General features: G+C 40.4%; 1 protein-coding gene across 2 annotated transcripts in view; it reads right to left on the bottom strand.

The window, feature by feature from the left end:
- tbx15 (T-box transcription factor 15) overlaps positions 1–22,920 on the bottom strand; it is a 57,251-nt gene that overhangs the window by 4,428 nt on the left and 29,903 nt on the right. For both annotated transcript variants that reach the window (XM_034693170.1, XM_034693169.1), the window contains exons 5-8: positions 19,742–19,913; positions 10,229–10,396; positions 8,319–8,383; positions 674–771 (exon numbers count right to left, since the gene is read on the bottom strand). In XM_034693170.1, the coding sequence (XP_034549061.1) occupies positions 674–771; positions 8,319–8,383; positions 10,229–10,396; positions 19,742–19,913 (503 nt within the window). The remainder of the gene's footprint in view (positions 1–673; positions 772–8,318; positions 8,384–10,228; positions 10,397–19,741; positions 19,914–22,920) is intronic.

The following is a 22,920-nucleotide window of genomic DNA, read 5'->3' as shown; positions in this document are numbered from 1 at the left end:
TAGAAAAAGTTCAAAAGTTTATAAAACCATCAGAAAGTTTTATTTGACTCTGAAAGAAGTGAGACAAAGTTCAAGCTCAGTTTAATACGGCTCATTAGAAGGAATCCAAATCAGTTACTACTCCAAGAGTGAGTGGTTTTAAAACTTCTGAATGATATTTGATCGTATAAGTGTGTTTTATTTTCAGGAGTAAAAATGCTAATACCCTGACTGTACAGAAGAGAAGGTGTTGGATGTTGCATTCTGCAGTAGCTGCAGGATTTGAGCCATTTTTAATGTTGAAAGCGTTTCACATCTCCAACTATTCATGTTAGAAATGCTCCTTGCATATCTTGGATCATACATTTATTGTTTGCTGCCTTATTTGAGTGTTTTTCAGGAGGCAAAATCCTCAGCTTTCATCATTAACTTCAACATAAAACATATGCAATCTCTCTAAAACGTCCAATTTTAAAATGTTTTCAAGGAAAAGAGAGAAAGCTTTTGTACTGTGGTGCAGAATCTGACCCTGACTTTTGAATCCAGCATAAAATAAAGTTTGTTTTTACATCTTCTGCACATTTTTAGCATCTACTATGTAAAAAAATCCTGCAGGAGAACATATAAATTACATTTAGAAGTGAGAGGTGGACTTGAACTTCCACACAGAGAGGTAAAAGTCGTTGTAACGCACCTTGCTGTTTCTGCATGTTGGTGAAGTCTTCAAACGTCAGAGTCCTCACCGGAGGTCTCCAGAAGGCGTAGGTCTCCATGATGGCCTCCAGCCCAGTCCTGACAGAAACACACACACACGTACAGGTTTAGGGTAAGAGTAATGACCTCTGTATGTGGAGCAGGTTTTATGAACAAAGAGAGAGGGTGAAGGTGAATTCATTCTGATTTCATGTCCTGTCTTCAAACACTCAGAATCCTGTTTCTGGTTCGATCATGTCATTTCCATGAAGACGTGATCCCTGCTCCAGCTCACATGGTTAATATAAGAGATCCACAAATGAGAGACTAAGACAGCTAAAGGTCTGGCTTTGGCTTTCATTCTGATAATCATGTTGTTTGTGTTTTTTATGAACTTTTTGTCATCTGTGTTTTTATTTGACACTTCAGAATTTGTTTTTAAAAGCACTAGACTCTGCAGAAAAGAGAGCATATTTTACAAGTCATTTAATCATATCTTATATGGATTGTGGGGCGTCTGGATCCTATGGAAGCGTGTTACATGAGAAACTCTGGAACTCCCTCCCCCCACATATAAGACAGTCGGACTCCACAACATCATTCAAATCCCAACTCAAAACTCACCTTTTCAAACTGGCTTACTCCCTCTAAATGGACCCTCTGCACCTCACTAGTTTTTAGTCTTTATTTATGACTCTTTCCATTTGTTTGTTTGTTTTTATGATGTTTTAATGATGACTGTTTTTATTATCTGTAAGGTGACCTTGGGTGATTTGAAAGGCGCCCAAAATAAAATGTATTATTATTATCATTTAAAAAAGTCTGCTCTGTTTTTCTGAGCTAACGGCAGACAGCACCTCAAGGCCACACCAGGAAGCAGCCTAAAACATGCCTTGGTTGTTCAGGTTAATCCAGTTGTATGTACTTTGGGTTTAAGACATTGGGTGATACTCGTGTCTTTAAGTAACATAGATGGGATTGTCAACTTGGGCAGAAACCTGAGAACTTTGCAGGTGTTTACACGTAAGGCATGTTCTGATCAGCTGCACGTTGCAGCATCTCTCTGTAGGATCAGCTGAGCAGATACGGCATGCTAACCATGCATCTGAAATGCATCAAGCTGGCTGTGTGGTGACTCAAGACACAATCAAACAATTGCTGAAAATGATCTTGGTAATTCAGAAAAACAGAGCAGATTTTTGTTTCTCGTGTGAATGCAATACACTTCCACAGGATCTTATTGTATGTTTGATTTATTTAATTTTATTTATTATTATTATTTTGTTTATTTACAGCCTTATTTTGTTAAAATCTTGTAGTATGATGATTGTTTGTTTGAGTCTGAGATAGTTTTTATTTCTGAAGCGGTTGCATCATCCGAAATATTGTCTGCAACCACCACAGCAGCGGTTTCCACCAGAGACAGGAGCTGAGGTAGTTTGAGCTGGTTCTAATGGAGATTGGTTTTAAAGGTGTTTTTTTTTCATCATACTGCAAAAATACTGCAGGTGGAGTCATCTCTGTTCTGATGTCGCTGTGGGAAGTCTTGCACTGTTCTCTCAGCCTTGTCAGTTGTTCTGTAATCTCAGTTTTAATGTGTATAATCAGTTTTAACAGGATGTATGAGGATAGACAGTTTTATATAAACAAGTATTAAAGTGTGTCACTGATCTGTCTGTTAGAAAGTGAGAGGGATACAGGTGTGTGGCAGAAGTTAAACCACAGATCAGAGAAATGTGATAGGAGTTCTTGTGTTTGTGAATGAGAGAGAGAGAGAGAGAGAGAGAGAGAGAGAGAGAGAGAGAGAGAGAGAGAGAGAGAGAGAGAGAGAGAGAGAGAGAGAGAGAGAGAGAGAACCAGCCAGACTATGAAAGAAGGAGAGAAAGAGACGGAGGCAGAAACTGGACTCCTACTCGAAGGAAACTGGAGCCATTAAAAAGGAGCTGGTTTTTACTGTGCACATAAATCTGGGTGACGTTTCATCCTGAATCTGTACACGGTTCTCCTTCCTGCTTGATTTACTTCCCCGTCCCGGTGAAACCAGCGCCCGTCACCGCTCACCGTGTTATTTTAGGGCCGCTGACTCCCCCGGCCGTTGCAGCTCGTTAGTCCGCCGCACTAATCGGCCGGGCCCTCGCCATCACTGCGCTCATTCATACAGTCACACTGCTGCGGGACCAAAACCCAACAAATGAGCTGTATCCCTCCGCCAGGCCATAAAGCCAGCTCTGCAGACAGAGCTGACGACTGCGCCATAACTAGAGCCTGGGATGGTTCTATTTTAAGACGCCATTAAAGTCACAAAAAGGAAAACATGCTGGTACTTAATGTGAGAATTAGCAGAGCGGGTTTGCCCTTTCTATTAATTTTGAATTTCCCCTCGATGTGGAATTAGTCGGTAATGTTCCACAGCTTTACTCCGACGATCCACAGAGGAGTGTGTTAGTGCTTTTCAGGACTGTTAATGTCGCTCATATCCGATTATAATATAAAGTGAGTAATGTTTATAAGACGCGCGTGGCGGAGCAACACAAACAAAAGATGTCACACCTGGTTTTAATGTTTGCAGCTTCTTGTTTCCAGCTCTGTTAGCTGCAGCTGTGGCCTTTAGCTTTTCACCTTCTTGGCTGAATCGACCGCGAAAAGGAGCAAGGCGGGATTTTCCAGCTATTTCATGATAAGTGAAGTCTGCGTTAGGCCTGCTTTATGGGAGAAATTGTGCAATGTGTAGTTACATGATTAAAAGCTGCAATAAGAATGTGCAATAGGATGAGTATTAAAGCTCCTGCAGCATTTTCAGCGGTATTACTGTAGCACTGGCGCCTCTTCATGACCTGCTAAAGTGATAATCAGCTGTTTAAAGAAGATGATGAAGCCAAGATGAGTCATTGTTGTTGTTGTTGTTGACAAATAAACACTTTCACATGTGCAGAATAAAATCAGCAAAGACTAAGTCTGTTCACTGAAAGCTGCAAAGTCGTCACAAACCAAGTGCACAATAGCTAAAAGCATGGCGAGTGCAGAGGGGTGTTACGGGCCCTCCTTGAGATCTGATTGGCCACCCCAAAAATCCTGGACTATTAGGACCCGACTGAAAACTAAAGGAGACAGGACTTTTTCAGTCAGAGCTCCAACACTGTGGCTGCCAGAGGAGATCAGACCTGCAGAGTCAGTCCGGTGTTTTTTGTCGTTACTCATTTTTACATCAAAGATTTTATTGTGAGATTGTATTTAATTTTATCTCTGATTTTAAGAGTCTGTTTTATTAGTTTGTATTTTTTTTAAGCTTTATTTAATTTTATTTTTTCACTTCATTTTGCCGTGCACTTCTTTTTGTTTTTATTGCTCACTGTGAAGCACTTTGTTACCTGTATTGAAAAGTGATATACAAATACAGTATTACTATTATTATTATTATTATTATTGGCGGGACTTTATGTTACTAATCTAGTGTTTGAGCTGTGTCTTCCTTCTGTTGGTTCTTACTACTGTATTATAATACTTCACACATCAATTTTCAAATGATTGATGATTTACAGAGGAATCAGTCCATCAGGAAGTGATGAAACAATGCCAATGACCGGTATCTGTGAGATCAACAGTGTGCAGGATTTTGCCTTTTATTTTCTACATTGCTTTAAATTCTGACTTTGGGTTTGAAGGAAATCATATGCAGGTATTGTTAAGTCAGAAAAACATACTCTTGCATCAAACTGAGCATCCGTTTGATGATGAGGTGTGTTAATAATCATTGCAAAAAGAGCTTTATATTAATGCTCTGACTTTGGCAAAAATGTAGATCTTACACTTTGCTTATCTTGTCCTGAACACACCAAGATTGTATTTTCTGCCCAAAAATGTCACCCTGCTTTCTTTTAGCAGTCAGATATGTCAGTTATTTTAATTATATATCATATAAGGTGTGTCTGTAGTTTCAGGCATTAAGAACTACACTATAGAAATTGTCCCTCTTGTTGCTGATGGGATAGTATTTTTGTGGATCATCATTGCACTGTTAAAGTCTATCAAACATCACATGAAAATTGAAACCTGCAGGTTTTTGTTGATTCAAATCAGATCCAAGCAACATGCTGGTAAATAAAAGCATCTAAGCGTCCAGCTGTGGAACAAAATCTGCTTTCCAAAAGTCTTACATTTAAGAAATATGATATGGTAAGTGAAGTTTTATTATCCAGCTCTGTTTTCCAGACTGACTCTCAGTGCGGCCAATTAAACTCCTGAATCACAGTAATCATGCAAAACAGCAGCAGGAGGGTCAAAGGTCAGAGCTGCAGCTCACTGACAGTATTCATGGCTGATCAAAGAGAAATCGCAGCTCCAGACACACGGCGGAAGATTTAATTCAGAGTTTTTGAGGTGACACAAACCGAATCCTCGTTCCTTCTTAGATCTGGACAGAATAAAAACCCAGCGAGTCTGAAGGGAGGAGTCTCCAGCAGGACGTGAGGATAAATTCATTTTCTCTCTCTCTGGACAAATATCTCATTCTGCGTTATCTTTTCATCTGTAGCTTTTCTGCAATGAAATCCTAACGCCAGTTCGTAAATCAAACAGTCTATTGTTTGAAAAACGAAAAAAGATGTCTCAAATATCTGTGTGCCAATAATGCAGACCAGATGAGGGGGCTGCTTTCATGTGCAGAGAGGTTTGGTGGTTCAGTGCAAACCCCCCCTTCTTCTTCCTCCTCCATCCACAAATGTTATATATGATAATTCAGAGAGAGAGAGAGAGGGAGGGAGGGAGAGAGAGGGAGAGGAAGAAAAGACAGTGGAAGTGACAGAACAAGAAAGGAAGGCAGAGTGACGGCTTTTCTCTTCCAACAGATATGACCGACAGATGATGCAACAGCTGGATGAGCAGCATGAGGCTCTGACAGGGCAGGTTGTGTGTGTGTGCTGTACGCAGTCACACACTTTTAGGTCGCTGAAAACAGTGCAGCACCTGTCTCACTGTATCTGTGAAGCAGGGTGAAGCACAATGATGGCAACTACCAAACAGGAAATGCTGACTCCAGCTGCAAAGAGGTGGAGTTTAGACTTCAGCTCACCCACCTGTCAGTCAAATCAACTAGGCCCATTATGCAAATTATGCACAACTCTTATCCTTAATATTGCAAAAAGAAAGAGTTATGAAAACAACTCTGTCCCTGAAGAGCTGTAACGAATAAAAACAAGAGCTATAAAGACAAAACTGTTTCTTGTGCCAGGCTGTAAACATGTTGAATCCTGTGATACGGCCTCAGATCGGGTTTCCTTTGCTTTTGGAGCCAGCCCCTAGTGGACACTCGAGAAACTGCAGTTTTTTACACTTCTGCAGTCTGATTTTTCTGCATGGTGTTTCTTTAATGTTTGCTTCCTCTCTTATAGATTTTTGCAGCAGGATTACATTTGATTGCATAGATTGTTTTAAAAATGATGCTGCAGGACTCTCCTGCTTGGTTTATTTGTGATGAGTGCAGGAATGTGCAAGTAAAGAAATATTTATAACTTTGAATGCCAGTCCTAAGATGTAGAGACATTGAGAGATGGTTAGTGGGCTTGATTTGGTTTAAAGTGCACTTCTTGGATTGGTGATTGTTGAAAAACCAGAGTGATGATAACCATCTTGGATCTCGGCTATAAGGACTACATTTAAAACTGAAAAATTAAATATAAAATAGAGCACCAAAGTCAGAAAAACAATAATAACTAAAAAGGATGTGCTAGGAAAATATGTGCATATGTGAAAGCTATATATAAATACTTAAGGCAGAGGCAGAATTTAACGTTCATGTAATGTTTCAGGCATCAGCAGTAGCCCGGTTTATTGACCCCGGGAGGAAAAAAGGGAAAATGTGAATCATATTTAACGTCTAAATGTGACTTAAAGTCTTAAAGATCTGAATTTATAAGTGTCAAAAGTATAAATTCAAAAGTTGGCTCCTCTAAGTCACCACTGAAGGTGAATGTATAAGTCTTTCTAATGACATCACACCCACAGCCCACATCTCCCCTCCGTCTGCCTCACTGCTTTTAGAGTTCTGCACCGCCCGCCTCCAAGACCCTGAAGAGTCTGGTCTGCAGGTCAGTGACGGAGCAGCCCTGACTCCAATTAGCTCTCCATTTGTGTCTCATTATTTTAATCCTTTGTGGTTTGTTTAAAGAAAGACTGGAGGTTGATTGAAGCACTGTAAGTCAGTTTAATAAGGTTTACTCCCAAACTAAGGAACAGAGGTGACGTCTCATTCGTTGTTTGATTGTTAGATAGAAAAGTTTAGGTTTTTATTTCACCTTGAGAAAGAAGAGACACTTTCGCTCCAGTTTACAGTCCTCCTTTGGTTTGATCTATTTATTTATTGGCTTGAGCAGCATCCACAGGACCTTCTTCTGTTGTAATCTGTTGTTGTTGTCAGAGTAATTTGAGTATTTGCGCCTTATTTAGAGATAGGAGACATAGTCATTACTTTTGGTTAGATTTCTTTTGTGTTTTCACTTGGATGTCTTTCTATGTTTGTGTAGCTGGTCAGGGTATCTGTGCCTTTAATTGTTCTGCTGTAGTTAATTGGTCCTGCAGCTGATTGGAGCAAACTGGCATCTGAGCATGTGCGCTGAAATGATCGCTTTGATCTGAGCAGGAAGAGGTGCAGCAGATTTTCTGACCATAACTTTGCCTCGTTTTTTGCAGTTTTGTCCTCTATAAGGAAAGTAAAAGTATCTGTCTTTAATTCATAAGTTCATAGAGACTATAGAGAAGTGCTTTTTGTTTGTTTGCTGTCAATATTTTGAATAAATTCTCAGTTTGTTTCATTTTGCGTCCCTTTCATTTTTGGAATACATGCACGTAAATCTGTTTTGGATACACAAGTCTGAAACATCAAGTCCTGCAGAAGATTTTTGCTTAAAGTTGCTACCACAGCTGTAAAACCATCACTCCTTGACTCCGAACACACCTGGTCATATGTTGCTTCTGTTTTAACGTACGAGCTGGGTCACATGTCAAATCTTAGCAATGTATTTAAGAGTAAAAAATGATGCCTTCATTTTAAAATGAGTCAAATATCTGCAAAAGCAGTATGCAAAATGTACTTGTCCAGTTTCTTGTGATCAGAATAATGTCTGATTTTTAAAAACTTAATTGCATTGGCAGATATTTTTACACATTACAAGCATCTCAGGCTTTATTTTTTTCTGGTCATATCTTGAGATAAGGTGTTGTCAGGTGATTGTGGCTCACTGAAATGTGACTTTCTGCAGTGAGTCACATGCTGAGTGTGCAGCACTCTTCTGAAGATAGTGTCTAGATTTTTCTTCATGCATGTCCGGCATATTTCAGGTCATGTACAGGAGAAAAAACTGGAGGTGTGTGTGGTGCTCAAGTGACTCCATCCTCTGACTCTGAGTGTGTGTGTGTGTGTGTGTCTGTGCTGCAGATCTGAAGGCTTTCCTCTTGGCAACAGACAAAGCAGCTGTTTTAATAAGGAGCAGCATCTGGAGCTAAGTGCAAATCTTCAGAGGATTATTTCCATATTAAAGAGAGCAGAATAAAAAGAAGAATTTTTGTGGGGTAGCACAAAGAAAAGAAAGAAAGCAGCAACAGGCTGAACTGTTCTGTCGCTCAGTCCGTAAACACATGCTGTGATAACTAACCTGTTTCTGCCAGAGTCCCTGAATCCTTTGGCGAACGGGTTGCGGTCGATCTTTAGTCGCGTAATCTGCCGACAGGAAGAACAAGGAGAGGATGTTTTCAGGATTATTACAGATTCAAGTAAATTTACAACCTTTAAAAAGTATTCCAACAGTCCTGCTCTGTTTCCTGAGCTTCAATATGAGTGATGCTTTCCATTCAATGTCGTATTAGCTCCATTTCGGGAGATACTATTTGGGAAATGGCTGCACAGACGAGGGCTCTGTCTCTATTTGTTTCTCTCTAGCTCTGCAAAGTGCTCGTAAAAGTTCCTCCTAAGTGAGTTATATTTACTCAGAAACATGTGCACAACATTTCATTTAACTGAACTAATTCTGCAGGACGATGCAGGCTTTTAAAAATGTGCAAAGTGATGCAATCATTAGCAGAGATTTTTTCAAAGTGCATCCGTCCTGCAGAAGTTTTCACGTGAGGGACTAGAGCAGGGGTGTCCAAACTTTTTTCAAAGAGGGCCACATATGATGTTGTCAGAATACCTCAGGACCAGCGGCTCCTACTGAGACTTTGGAATCCTAAAAGTTATATATGAAATATCTATTTAATAACAATTATTTTAAATGTTTTCGCAATAAAACAGTAACTAAGAAGTACCATGTAAACATGAGCAGACGTTATCTTCTTCTGGAGGAAAATGTTTTTTATCAGGGTCGGGCAATGTGGGAAAAAATATTGTATCATTATTTTCCTATGGCAGGATCACGATCTTGATTTCATCACACTTCTTTTTCATGTTGTTTTTAAGACTTGTCTGACCAGCAGACAACATATTAAGAACAAAGTAATTATTTTCCTGAGTTCTGAACATTTTTTTTCACCTAATTTTGCCTTTTCTGCACAATTTCATAATTTTGATCTTGTCTTGTGTCCTCTTTTGTGTCTTCTGAACTTTTAGTGTTCATCAAGAACATTTTCACATCATGATAAAAACATTAATTTGAAAACCTGTCAACTTTAAGAGTTCTTGTGTTTCTTCTTTATTGCCATCTTGAAGAATTCCCAGTACTTTGGCTTTAGAGAGGTAGTCCATATGAAGCTTTTTGAGACATTTCTGGATGGACTTTAGTTTTGTTTGTGCGCTTGAAAGAAACTGCAAATGTACAAATGATTCAGAAGGTGATTAATTGATGTGCTATAAATAACACAATTTAAGATGGACAGGGTTCCCACTCTTTTCCAGAGATCATTTTCCAGGACACTAAATTGAGTTCCTAATTTAGTTCCTAAATAGTCTAATATGTTCCTCTCAGTGGAAGTCTACATTGAAAGTCGTGCAGTCTATGGCTATCCATGAAATCATCTCTTACATGCTTAAAAATGATGGCAAATTAAAATATAGAATAATGCAACTGCAGATGTACAGCACTTCACTTTATAAGTGCAACCAAGCAGCAATGATGGGCAACTCTCATCTCAGCTTTCTCTTTTTTCAAAAAATATAAAATTAGCTAAGAAAAACAAAAGAGCCAGCAAAGGACTCTGGAAGCTTCCTTAGTGAAATAAATAAATAAATAATAATAATAATCAGAGGATCAGTGCATACATTTACCCAAATAGATCTGAATGATAAAAATGGCCACAAATGTTGAATGGGGATGTGTTTTTTTTTTTAACCTTGTTAGATCGCACACAGTCATGTTGGAATAATTTTCCAGGACATTTTACATTTTCTCCCATTTTCCAGGTGTTTTCCAGGACTGGAAAACTGGTCAACTGTTTTCCAGGTTTTCCAGTTTTTCCAGGACGCGTGGGAACCCTGATGGAAGCTTGTGGCCATAAATAAATGGACCTCGGGCCGCAATTGGCCCCCGGGCCGTACTTTGGACATGACTGGGCTAGAGTGAGCGCTGCACACCTGCTGGTTCTGGTAGGCGGTGACGGTGGTGAAGACGGTCTCAGGGAAGCTGAAGGTCTTGACTCCCTCCCCGCTTGGCACCGCCTTGTTTGGAGACAGTTCGCTGCTGAAGTCCTTCCTGATGACGTGAACACGGGGCTGATACTTGTGCATGGAGTGGAGGATGATCTGTAAACAGAAGAGTGAAGAAGGTGTAGTTGGTACAATGTCTGAGGAAAACCATCCATATCAGAGCCATGAGAGCCCTGAAAAATCCTCTGCAAAATCTGCATATCTGTGTGTGTGTGTGTGTGTGTGTGTGTGGGTACTGATGCGCTCTGCAGGAATATCTTTAGAGAATGAGCAAAAAGAAGACGCCATCTTCTAAAATTGAAAACATTTGTCCTGTCATCACCTTCTTTAATCCTTTGGAGTTTGTTTTTACTGCAGGCGGAATCAAACAATCCCAATTTGTCTGGATCTGTTTTTGCTTGTAATGAATAAAAACAAGCTGAAAACAAGTGAAAAGTGCAGAAGATAATATTCTTCTAAAGGCACGGTGACAGCTACACAGCGGATAGATGTGAGAGGATTAAGTTTCAGCCTGTAGTTATTAAGGATTCAGGGGTTAAGACGACACCTTCATGACTTCTAAGTGAAGTTTAACTCTGAACTCGTCCTTTGCAAAATCTTTAGCTCGCCGGATTCAGCATCAGGACTGAGTGACACAAAGCGGGAGTTCACACTGCGATGACGCTCACTGGAGGGTCGAGGATTATTTCAGAGCAGAGCCGAGGCGTCAGATGGCGTCGGCCCCAGCGTCGCCTCGGGGCCTCGGTCTGCTCTTCATTAATCTGAGAGCGAAAAAGCTTTCAGAGCCAAACACCCAGAACTCTCTGCTTCACTCGGCTTCAGAGGAGGTCATTTTAAACCGGGGCTGCAGGGAGAACAACTCAGTCTCAAACACTACATTACAACACCATACACCAATTAGAACGGGGCTGCTGCAGCTTACAGACTCGTCCTGTAAGCTGAAGCCCTTGGTTTTTGCAGGAACACAAAGTCTGGACTTGAGCTTGAATTTGAGCTTGCATTTTCACGGCTGTATTTAAAGCTGTGGCAGGACTTAAATCACAATGAGGACTACTTTCTTTGACTGAAAGAGTCAGAAATAATTTCACACCTGCAGGAAAATATGTGCTGGATCATTTAAAATGTTTCAATGTGACTAGATGTCTTAAAAAGAGCAGAATTCAGCACTTTTTATCTGAAACAGTGGTCCTGAAAGTGGGAGTTGGGACCTCTGGGAGTTCGCAAAACAATGAAGGCAGGGTTGTGAGATGCTTTCCAGAAAAATTTAGCATTTCTGATCATTTAAAATAGCATATTTTATCCATTATTGTACAAATAAAAACAATAAGTGGTTACTTTTAAAATCAAATCATGCAAATAAAATTTGTCATCATTTTTCTGCTTTATTTTGCAGCTTCATGACCCCAGAGGTGATTACAATGGATTGATAAAAGCATGAGTTGCAGCAGGTTTACCCACAGCAGAACAGGTAACAATCAGTAGGTGGGCTAGATTTCTGCAGACCAGCGACACTTCCTATCCTAGTCTCTAAGCTAGTACGAAACTCACTGATTCATATTGTTTTGTCCTATAACTGCATGAGGTTTACTTGTATTCTGCTGATCTGTTAATCTTTGGCACTCTTATCTATAAACTTTGGGAATCTGTTATCTAAAACAGTGGTTCCCAAAGTGAGGTTTTGTACCTCTAGGAGGTCACAGGACGCTGAAGGGAAGGTCGTGACATGCTTTCCAGAAAAATCTAACATTTTAAATAATTTAAAATAGCATATTTTAACCAATTTTGTACAAATATATACAAGCAGTTGCTAAATCTTAAATTAAACCATGCAAATAAAAAAAAATTCATAATTTTTCTGCTTTATTTTGCAGCTTCGTGACCCCTGAGGTGATTACGACGGACTGACAAAAGCATGAGTTGCAGCAGGTTCACTCACAGCAGCACAGGTAACACATACTGTAGGTGGGCTAGTTTTCTGCAGACCAGCTAAATTAAGTATCCTAGGCTTCACGCGAGCATGAAACTCACAGATGCATATTGTAGGTTTACTTGCATTCTGCTAATCTGTTAATCTGGCTGTTGTGTTCTTTTGTGTTGTTCTAAGGTCAGGTTTTGAAGTACTTGCACGCTGTGAGCAACCTTTAGCCACCCCGATGGGCAGAGGGGGTCACCAGTCTTTGGCAGTCTTATTTCTAAAGTTTGGGAACCCTTAATCTAAAACACGGTGCTGATGGAGTTTCAACATGAACATAAAAAGGTTGGAGCTGCAGAGCATTTCTTCTCCTGAGATCGCCTGTCAATCAAAGTGTGAGGGCAGTGCTTTGATTTTCTGTGTTGCTCACAGAGTTGAGTTTCTCCTGACTGCATGTCTCCACACAAGCTTTGCAACTTGACATCTACTTCCTTTAAATCTTGTGAGCTGTTTTTCTGATGCTGTTCTTTAAATTGGTGAAATAACATTTTGGACGGAGGAGTCAGAATCACAGCTCATGACCATAGGTGAGGGTTGGATATGGTCATGAGCTGTGGGTCATGACCGAAAGGATAAGATCGCGGATACAAGCGGCTGAAATGAGTTTTCTGCGAAGGGTGTCTGGGCTCGGCCTTAGAGAGAGGGTCAGGAGCTCGGACATCCGGAGGGAGCTCGGAGTAGAGCCGCTGCTCCTCCGCATCGAAAGGAGTCAGCTGAGGTGGTTCGGGCATCTGATAAGGATGCCTCCCGGACGCCTCCCATTAGAGGTGTTCCGGGCACGTCCAACTGGGAGAAGGCCACGGGGTAGACCGAGAACGCGGTGGAGGGATTATATCTCCTGCCTGGTCTGGGAACGCCTCGGGATTCCCCAGGAGGAGCTGGAAAGTGTCGCCGGGGAGAGGGATGTCTGGGTCAATTTGCTTGGACTGCTACCCCCGCGACCCGACCCCGGATAAGCGACAGAAAATGGATGGATGGATGGATGGATGGATGGATGGTTGGATGGATGGATGGATGGATGGATGGATGGATGGATGGATGGAGTCAGAATCAAAACAGTCATTCAACCATCATTACATGAGGGATAAGGATGCAAGTGTCTATTTCAACAGCCTCATGAGAACACTCTGAGGTCATATTTCTAGTTGTTGGTAGACTCTGCCCACGAGTCCTGCATGCCTCCCGCTGAGACGGATGCCTCCTGGCTGCACGTCTCAGCTTCACTTTCCCTCCAGGGAACAGCTTATTTAGAACCTTGTGGGTTGTTTTCCTGCAGCTGTTATTCCAATCTGTAAAGCAGCTTTTAGAAATGGAAATGAGGGATTTAAAGAAGCTTACTGGAGGATTCTTTTTGTCTCTTAATGTCTCTCTTAAGTGCTAGTTATTTTGAAATTGAGAATGAACAGGCTTATATTCTCCTTTCTTGTATAATTCATTGAATCTCTTGTTGCTACTGGAGGAAAAATCATCTTTGGTGTCTGAATATTTCTGCAGACAGCCAAAGAAGGAATGCTTTCATATTGTGTGTGTGTGTGTGTGTGTGTGTGTGTGTGTGTGTGTGTGTGTGTGTGTGTGTGTGTGTGTGTGTGTGTGTGTGTGTGTGTGTGTGTGTGTGTGTGTGTGTGTGTGTGTTGTTCCTGCTGCTGCTGCTAAAACTACACTTAAGGTCAGATATTAGGGGATTAATATATGTTGACTTTTATTTTGAAATCAGAGGGATGCACAATTTTCAGGTGACCACAATTCCTCTGTATTTATTTTTTTTGCAACAAGAGGAAAAATGTTAGATTTTTGCATTTGGTTTCATAATAGTAAATAGAAAAGCCTTCGTGTTGCAGGTATAGATTTAACTGCCGTCATGTTTCAGCATTAATGATTCTCAAACACTCACACACACACACACACAGCTGCATCACGGCCCAGAGGGCTCATGCTTTTCGTCCCCGGTCGTCCCGAGGTGATCTCACATCGACGCGCTGATCTCAGAACAAACGCCTGAGAGTGCAGCCAGAGGACATCAGCTGACCTCTGTTCACACTCAAACATAATCAGGCTAAATGAGAGATGTTTTCATTGTCACGGTTTGTAATGACGTTCTCTTTATCCCCCCTTTGAAAATCGTTTGGAAGTTCACGCCCGAGAGACACAAACACGTCCTGCATGTACGGAGACAGATGTGGAGAGTTTCTCCGTGGAGTCAAATTATCTCAGCTTTTTGTTTATGGAACAAATTTTACACTAACAAGGAGGCCTGAGTTGACTCTGAAGAAGAGTTAAAACCATGTCAATGAGCATAGGCAGCATTGACTCTAGAGATGCAGGGCTCATAGACATTAGTATCATTAAAAACCTGCATCTCTCAAAGACCTCAGTGACTACAGGACACTGAGTGAAACAAGACGAATGTTTAAAGCAGGAATCTTTTTGTTCTGAACGCTTTCCCACAAATTCTGAAGCTATGGATCATTAACAAGAAAGCAACAGAGCAACAAAAGAGAAACCAAAAATCTGTTGGCTGATGGTCCGGCCTGCTCCAGAGTTTTATTGGGTTTTCCCAGAGACCAGCGAGGACGGCGAGGAAGGCGAGGAAGTAAGACGAGAGGCGAGGCTGACCATGTGAGTGATCTGAAGACAGAGTCTGAGGCTAACGAGTCCAAACAGTCGCTGGCATGGAGACTGAAAACTTTCAAAGCTTTGTTTCATATCATCCGAGCATATCAAACTGTTTGATTGATCTTGGATTAAAAATGTAGGGCTGGATTTAAATTGGCTGGATTTAAAATGAAACCTTTTTATGACCTATACAAACAAAGACCATCAATGAAAGACTGAGGAGTGTTTAGTGAAGTGTGTTCGGCTTCTGTGTTACATCCTGACGTCTGATAAATCACATCACCATCGTCTCTGTCTCTAATGACAGAGATATACCACGGCACCACGAGTCAGGAGGATGAGTGAGACATGGCGACTGTTTTCCACCCAGGAAGCTCCAAAAATGAATTTCCTTTGGCCTTCAAACACCCGCCAGGAAAACCAAACTCCTGGAAGTGAGCAGCAGGAGAGGAAAGAGGAAAGATGAGAGAGGAAGTTTTGATGTGATCTTCTGCAGCTACACTCAAACTGGATGCTGACCTCTTCTGAAAGTCCTCGCACCACCTGGCGTCTCTGCAGTAACGGTAAACTCTGAGCACGAATTGATTTGTAACAGCTCCTCATGATCCTTCAACGGCCTCCCCGACCGCAGCGATCAAATCAGTCTCCTCTGAGAGACTCTGACAGTCAGAACAGGAGGCAGCGAGCCATCTCCGTCTGATTCAACACTCAGATTATGTGATTTTAAAAAAGGTAGAGAGGTTTGAACCACTTCTTCATCAGATCATAGAAGCACATCGAGTCCAATTCAGTGTCCCCTGATTTTCAAAATAAAGTTCTGAGACACTCTTAAAAAGGGTTTTTATTTCTAATTAATGGGGGTTGGTTTTATTCTAAAGTTGATGATTCTTTAAGGCTAACTTCTTTTGCAAGGGCAGTTTGAGATGACACATTTGGTGACTCTTTGGTACAGCTCATTATGTTCTCATTATCCTCACACCATAACCACATACTTAGAGTCCAGTAGAGTTGGAGTCAGCTGTAAAACAACAAGATTGAAGCTTACTTATACTCTTAAGATCAAATAAAAGACCCATCTATTTACTCTGGCTTTTATGAAGGCTTATTGATAACTTCTTTTAATTTATCATTTTAATGCCACTTTATATTCATTTATATATTCTATTGTTTTATTTGTAACTCCTATTTTTAGTGCTTTTATGTATCTTAGACTTTTATTTTTTACATTTTTATTGTCTTATCTAGTCATGTTTTATCTTTTATCTACTTATCTCTTAAGCTACGGAAGACGATAAGGGCCACTGAAAAAAAATAAAAATTAAAGTCATATTTTTTTTTTTAATTATTACTCAAAATTCTGACTTTATTCTCAAAATTCTGACTTTATTCTCAAAATTCTGAGATTAAAGTCAAAATTCTGACTTTATTCTCAGAATTCTGACTTTTTTTCTCAGAATAATAAAAAAAAAAAAAAAAAGACCTTTTTTTTTTTTCTAGTGGCCCTAATCCTCTTCCGTACTTAACTATTTCCCTTTGTTGTTTGTGTATCTACATTTTATTGCATGAGTCACTACTTCTAAATCCATTTCTGCTTTAAATTTAGTCACAATATATTGGTTTTGTATCTTTTTCAATTGCTGTAACTGCATTAGATTTGTATGAAAGGTGCTCTACAAATAAAGCTTGATTAATTGATTGATTGCAATTATTTATCTACTCAGTTTTATTGACATTTTTAGCCTCAGTTTTATTTTTCAACTCTTATCCTTACCTTTTAAATCTATTTATTTTAACTATTTTTATTCTTAATTTTGATGCTTTAACTTATTTTGATTACACGTATTTTATTTTGGTGTGCATTAGTCTCTATTTTATTTTATTTTATGTTGTTCTTATTTTTAATTTGTATTCTTATTAGTTTTATTATTATCATTATTATTATCTTCCCCTAATATGTCTTGCCATGGTTTCATTTCTGCTTCTTTCTTGTTTTCAATCGCTGTAAAGCACTTTGGGTTGCATTTGATTTATATGAAAGGTGCTATATAAATAAAGCTTGATTGATTGATTGATTGATTGATTATTATTAAAGTTGAATTAATCACTTTCTGGCCACTAGGGGTAAGGAAAAGCATACGTCACTACACAGCTACCAACATACTCATCAGATTTTAAACATCTGTGCTCACTTGGTGCTGTTTTTTCTTCCCATCCAGTGATTAAAGTGCAAAATGTGCTTTATTTTTTGCTCCGATTTGGTCCCTACCAGCTCCCAAAAATTGTGTCATTCTTTAGGGGAGTTGCTTTTTCACCTTTATTTGATAGGACAGCTGAAGAGAGACAAGAAACATGGGGAGCAGAGAGAGGGGGGAGACACGCAGTAATGGTTGCAGCCAGGAGTCGAACCAGCGACCTCTGCGACGAGGACTATAGCCTCTGTGTATGGGGCGTGCTTAGACCGCTAGCCCACCGGCGCCCCAGAAATGTGCGAAACACTCAACTGCAGGGATTGCTCTGCTACTGCCCACATGGTCTTTACTGTACAGTTTTTCCTTTAGAATGTACTATTCACTGAGAGTTCATAGTAGGTTTATGATTGAGGGTCAAGTAAAGCTAATAATAAAACGCTAACACAGTGTTCCTTCCACCGAGCGCTGTCCCTCTCCCATGAAACCCATTAAGAGAGCAAATAAGGGACTCACTTCAGCATGCTGCCCACTCGCTGATTAAACATCAGGAACGCTCGTAAATCAAACCAATTGTGGTCTCACTTTTTGCCGTACAGTTAAATATTTCACCTATGAAACCCACATTAGACATCAAGAGCAGCCAAGAACCAATAAGAGACTCACTTTAGCTCACCACCTCTGTTACCGGCTGGCTACGAGCGGGGCAGTAAATCAGCCCGATTGTGGTCAGACTTAAAATTTAGCCCTGTGGTGTGGCAGCGGGAGCGTACTACAAATCAAATCCAATCATTAAGTGCCTTTAACGAAACCGTTTCATTATAAATGCTTCACAGAGCCATGAAGGAAATGAATATAATACATTAAAATAAGGGCACAGGTTCAAATCCCAGGCCTCTAATATTTCTCCACAGTAATCCTCAAACCTAATAATACTCAGTCAGGATGAACCATCTTCAAAATGAAACGCCCCAGAGTGTGGGAGGGCAGTGTTTGGCAGAGCGGACGCTCCAGTTTTGCAGAAAATCAATTCAGAAGAAGTCTCACGGCTCCATGAGAGCATCAAGTCCATGAAGAGCTGTGTCAAATTTCCTCTCAAGGAAACGCATCAGAAACATTTCAATCCAAGACGTGCCTCACCGCTCGGACAGAGAAGTTTAGAGCACAAAGGAAACTAATGACTCACAGCTTGAACATTAATATCCAGAGTCTTTCAGCTGAGTCGTCTCATTTCTCTCTTAATTGGGTCAAAAATTGCTGCTATTCAAACACAAACCTCACAAACAATAAAACCAACACATCATGTTGATTTTCTGCTTCATACGAGACATGATCGCCGGCCTCCTGGGTAAAAGAAATTCTTACACGGACTTTGTCATTTTCTTATTTTGTCATCTTATCAATCACAATTTCTGCAACAACTACAAACCGCTGCTGAACAACTTCTCATTTCTGTCTTCACAAACTGCACGCACAAAACATCTGCATAGAAAGAATCACGTGCAATGAATAATGTGCAAAATTTTAAACGTGCAACAATCAAAAGCTGTGATGTAATCCCTTTGGTTTCTGAAGAAGCCCAACAATGACGGTCACCATATTGGAAATACTGATGCAACTTAACTTCAGGCAGAAAAGCTACCATGCACTTGTCTTTTAAATGTGTCATACTCCTGAATATGCACGTCTGTAAATAACTCTTGGCCTGTATATAAGCAAAACGGACATATGAGAAGAAAAATAGTGCTCTCTGTCAGGTGTACGAATGAAGGGATTATCTATTCAGACAGTAACTGGTTTTAGTACCAGGCTGTAAAGGAAATCAGGACCGTGGAGTCAGTGATCTCTTTTTAATCTCTTCTTAAAACATAATTTTATCTGACTTTTATTTTAATTTATTTGAGTTTACTGTTTTAAGAAATATATTCTAAAATAATTGTATTCATTTAGAGTTATTATAGGGGAATATTATGTCTTTAGAATATGTTTCTTTTTGTATTTATTATTTATTTATTTGTATTATTTTTTTAATTTTGCTGCCCATGTTAAGAACTTTGTGACTTGGTTTTTGAAAAGCGCTCTATAAATGAAATTATTAATATTATTATTAAACATGTTTAATTCTGCTGTAAAATTTGCATTTTAACATGGGTGTTAATGGGAGCTCCTTCTCTTTGGAGCCAGCCTCGTGTGGACACTTGAGGAACTGCAGCTGTTGTGAACTTCCACATTGGTCTAATTTTTTTAACCCCAGAGGTTTCCGCTTTGCAATAAAATATGTGCAAAAGTTCCACAAGTGCATTTCCTATTTTCATTATTATAATATAGTGTCTCTAATTAAGAGTGCTTGGATGAAATAATCACATTTTAAATCACTTAAAACTATTTTCTAGATTACTTATGCTTTGCTGTTTGTGTGCTGAATTTTGATCTATGGTGTGTGAACTGATTTTGAAGGAGTATCTGAAGAAGATTGAAAGTGTAACTCATAAGTATTGTGATGTGTGATGTAACTGCATACTTCTTTGTCTTCAGCTCATTAATTTGAAGGTCCTTGGAGATGCTCTGAGAATGTACCCGTGGTCTTGAGTCACTAAATGAATCTGCAGCACAGACTGCACAAAGATTGAGTCGCACTGTTTCAGGGATAAAGAGTAAAGTTCTTCTTACGTGTCCCTGGTCGTCCAGCTCGTTGTTGGTGAGTTTCAGCTTGTCGAAACTGACCACCTGTCTCATCCAGGTGTCTCCTGAGGCCAGAGAGTCCGGGTGGATGTAGGCCCGTGGAGGCACCGGGGAGTCGGCGTTTCCTGCCACCATCCACTTGGAGCTGTGATACACATATCTGGAAGACAAGACAGGGAACGGAGATTTAGCATCAAGAACAGGAGGGAGATATCGCTGTGAGTCTGTGACCTTCTTTGTGTTTGTGCATTTAGTTTAGTAACCCTAACCCTGGAGGGATTTTTTAAAGAGTCAAAACCTGCCCAGCTTTCAACAGTTTCCCATTTGATGGTGGGATAAAACATTTCTGGGTTTTCACCATTGCCTCCAGATATTCAAATTCCTGATAATTGAAATCTGGGCCCGGCCCTCATTTCTTTTTGAAAGCCCAAGAAGCAACCTAAGACGTGAGAAAGGCGTTGGAGTTAAGACAATAACTAGAACTGGATTGTAATCTGCATACATCTGCAAATATCTGTCCACAGAGATAAACTATGAACTGAATAACATCAGGTGATGGAAGCAGAGGAGTTCTAAGATTGCTTTTGTTGCCAGTGTGTTACGCTTTTTTTCATGCAACTTGTAGAAAGTTCTGCAGATAACTAAAGCATGCTTCTTTTTTTTTTTTTTCAAGTTATATTTCGAGCCTTTTTGCCTTTATTTGATAGGACAGCTAAGATAAAATAAGATATTACTTTATTGATCCAGTTGTTACAGCAACCCAGACATAAGTACAATCAAGAAGTTTCAATAAGTAAAATAAAATAAAATAAAATAAGATAAAAATAGATAAATAAAGCTAGAATACAATTTAGATATATACAATGTTACAATGGAATTTAGATTAAATAGCAGCTGAAGAGAGACAGGAAACTTGGTGAGTAGAGAGTGGGGGAGGACATGCAGGAAATGGTTGACCGGCGGGGAATTGAACCGGCAACCCCTGCGACTAAGACTGTAGCCTCTACGTGGGGCGCTTAGACCGCTAGGCCACCAGCGTTCCAATTAAAGCATGCTTTAACCTGATTTTTCAACACTGAACCTACAACGATGAAACCAGAGAAGCTAAATTCTAGCCTACAGATCGTGCAGTAGCTCAGTCCATAGGGACTTGGCTTGGGAACCGAAGGGTCGCCGGTTCGACTCCCAGTATGAACGAAGTTTGGCAAGTGGACTGGTGGTTGGAGAGGTGCTGGTTCACTTGCCTGGGCACTGCTGAGGTGCCTTTGAGCAAGGCACCGAACCCACAACTGCTCATGGTGCGCTGGTTGATGGCAGCATCCTCACTCTGACATCTCTCCCTAATCATGTTCACTGCATGTGTGTGCATTTGTATGTATATACCAAAAAAACTGTATGTCTTTATAGGAATTAGAACCTGCAAGAATTCCTCTTTACATAATTCATCTTGGCTCCTCTTCAGTAGATCTGATCCTTCTTATAAGTGCAAGATAATGTGTGCACTCTAAAACTCTAATCATGCAGAATTTAAATGATAACGGCGCGATGCATTCCAACGACAACGTTCTGAATCTCTCCTGCTCGCCGTGTTTTTACTCCACAGCAGTTTAGATCAACCTCCAGGTCGAACGTTCCCTCATCGCCCTTCTGTTTTGAAAACTCATTAGAGTCTCTGAGGTTACTTCAGGGTTGCACGGGTCATTATAAAAGCTGTTTGGATTTCAGAAAAGCCGAGCGCCTCTGCTGTCTTCACTCTGCTGGAAAACAAACTCCAAACACTCGGCCACGTTGCCACAACACGGCCTTTTTCAGCTCATCTGTTGTTTTTTCATCGCGCTTGAAATTTCGAACAAGAGCAACATAAAATATTCCATATGCAGTCACACACACACACACACACACACACACACACACACACACACTCGGCCGCATAGTTTCAATTAGACCCAGCCGTAATATTTGATGATGCTGTGTGTGAGTTTGGGTCCCACCCATTAAACAGCGGGGAGAGAGAAGAAAGGGAGAAATCGACTTTTACCCTCTTTTTACAACACAAGTCCACAAACCACCAGCCAAAAAATGTATGCAGAGCTGTAAAAATAAAAGAAACTAAAAATAAAAAGAAAGAATGGGAGGAGAAAAGAGGAAAGAAAGTTAAGGGCAGAGATTTAAATCAAAGGTCAATCGATGGTGAGATAACATAAAGGTTTAAACACAGAGGAGTTAGAGAGACACAGGAAAGGAGGGCGATGGAGGTTGGGAGTGAGTGCAGGAGGGCGAGTGTGAAGCACAGCTGTTTGCCTTTAGTTCTGGCCCCCGCGCTCACTTGAAAGAGTTTTATCTGCTGCGTCTCTGCCAAAGTCATCACTCACTCCTGAAACATGGACAAAACTCTCATTTGGTCCTTTTGTTATTGCCTCCAAGGGCTACACCGCCCCATTACACACACACACACACGAACACACACACGAACACACACTATATAGTGTATATAATTACATTCAAATAAAGGTGCATGCATACTCTGCATTTCTCTGCCACAGGAAGCATATCTCACTAAATTACAGACACAGAATTGAACCTTAAATAACACCTTAAAAATTATTTGAAGGAAGACTGATTTTGTTGTCAGGAAAATGAAACCGTTTTAATTCCCATTCTGCTTCCAAACACCTGTTCGTACATCATTTAACTTCAGTTGAGCAGCTACGAATTCCAGGCAAATGTGTATTGTTCTGTGGCATAGAAAGCCCTGTATGCACACATCTCTGCTGGTCTAAGCTCAATGTACTTAGTAAGGACAGCATGATGAAGGAACTAAGAGGAGGATGACAAAGAGAAAGAGAGAAAAGCCACAAGAAGCCGGACAAGATTATCTCTGGGACTGGTAAGAGGCTGAACAGGAGTCTTTTTTTGGACCGGCAATGGAACAGAAGCCATCAGACTTGCAGACCAGCATGAGTCCAGACATTATTAACCCTGCAAACAGGGAAAGGCCGTACAAAGTAAGTCTTGTACTTGTAGACTGGACAAAAGTCTCCTTTGGACTTGCAAGAGGCAGGATCAATGAAACAAATTGTCTGACCGGCTGGATGAGATTATCGTTTGGGCAGATAAGAGGCCAGAAGCTCTGTGAACAGGTAACAAGCTGAATCTCTCTGAAGAGA

Source organism: Notolabrus celidotus, chromosome 10, assembly GCF_009762535.1.
Source record: "Notolabrus celidotus isolate fNotCel1 chromosome 10, fNotCel1.pri, whole genome shotgun sequence".
NCBI lineage: Eukaryota > Metazoa > Chordata > Actinopteri > Labriformes > Labridae > Notolabrus > Notolabrus celidotus.
Note: the sequence above shows the minus strand (reverse complement) of the source record. Positions and strands in the feature narration are given on the sequence as shown.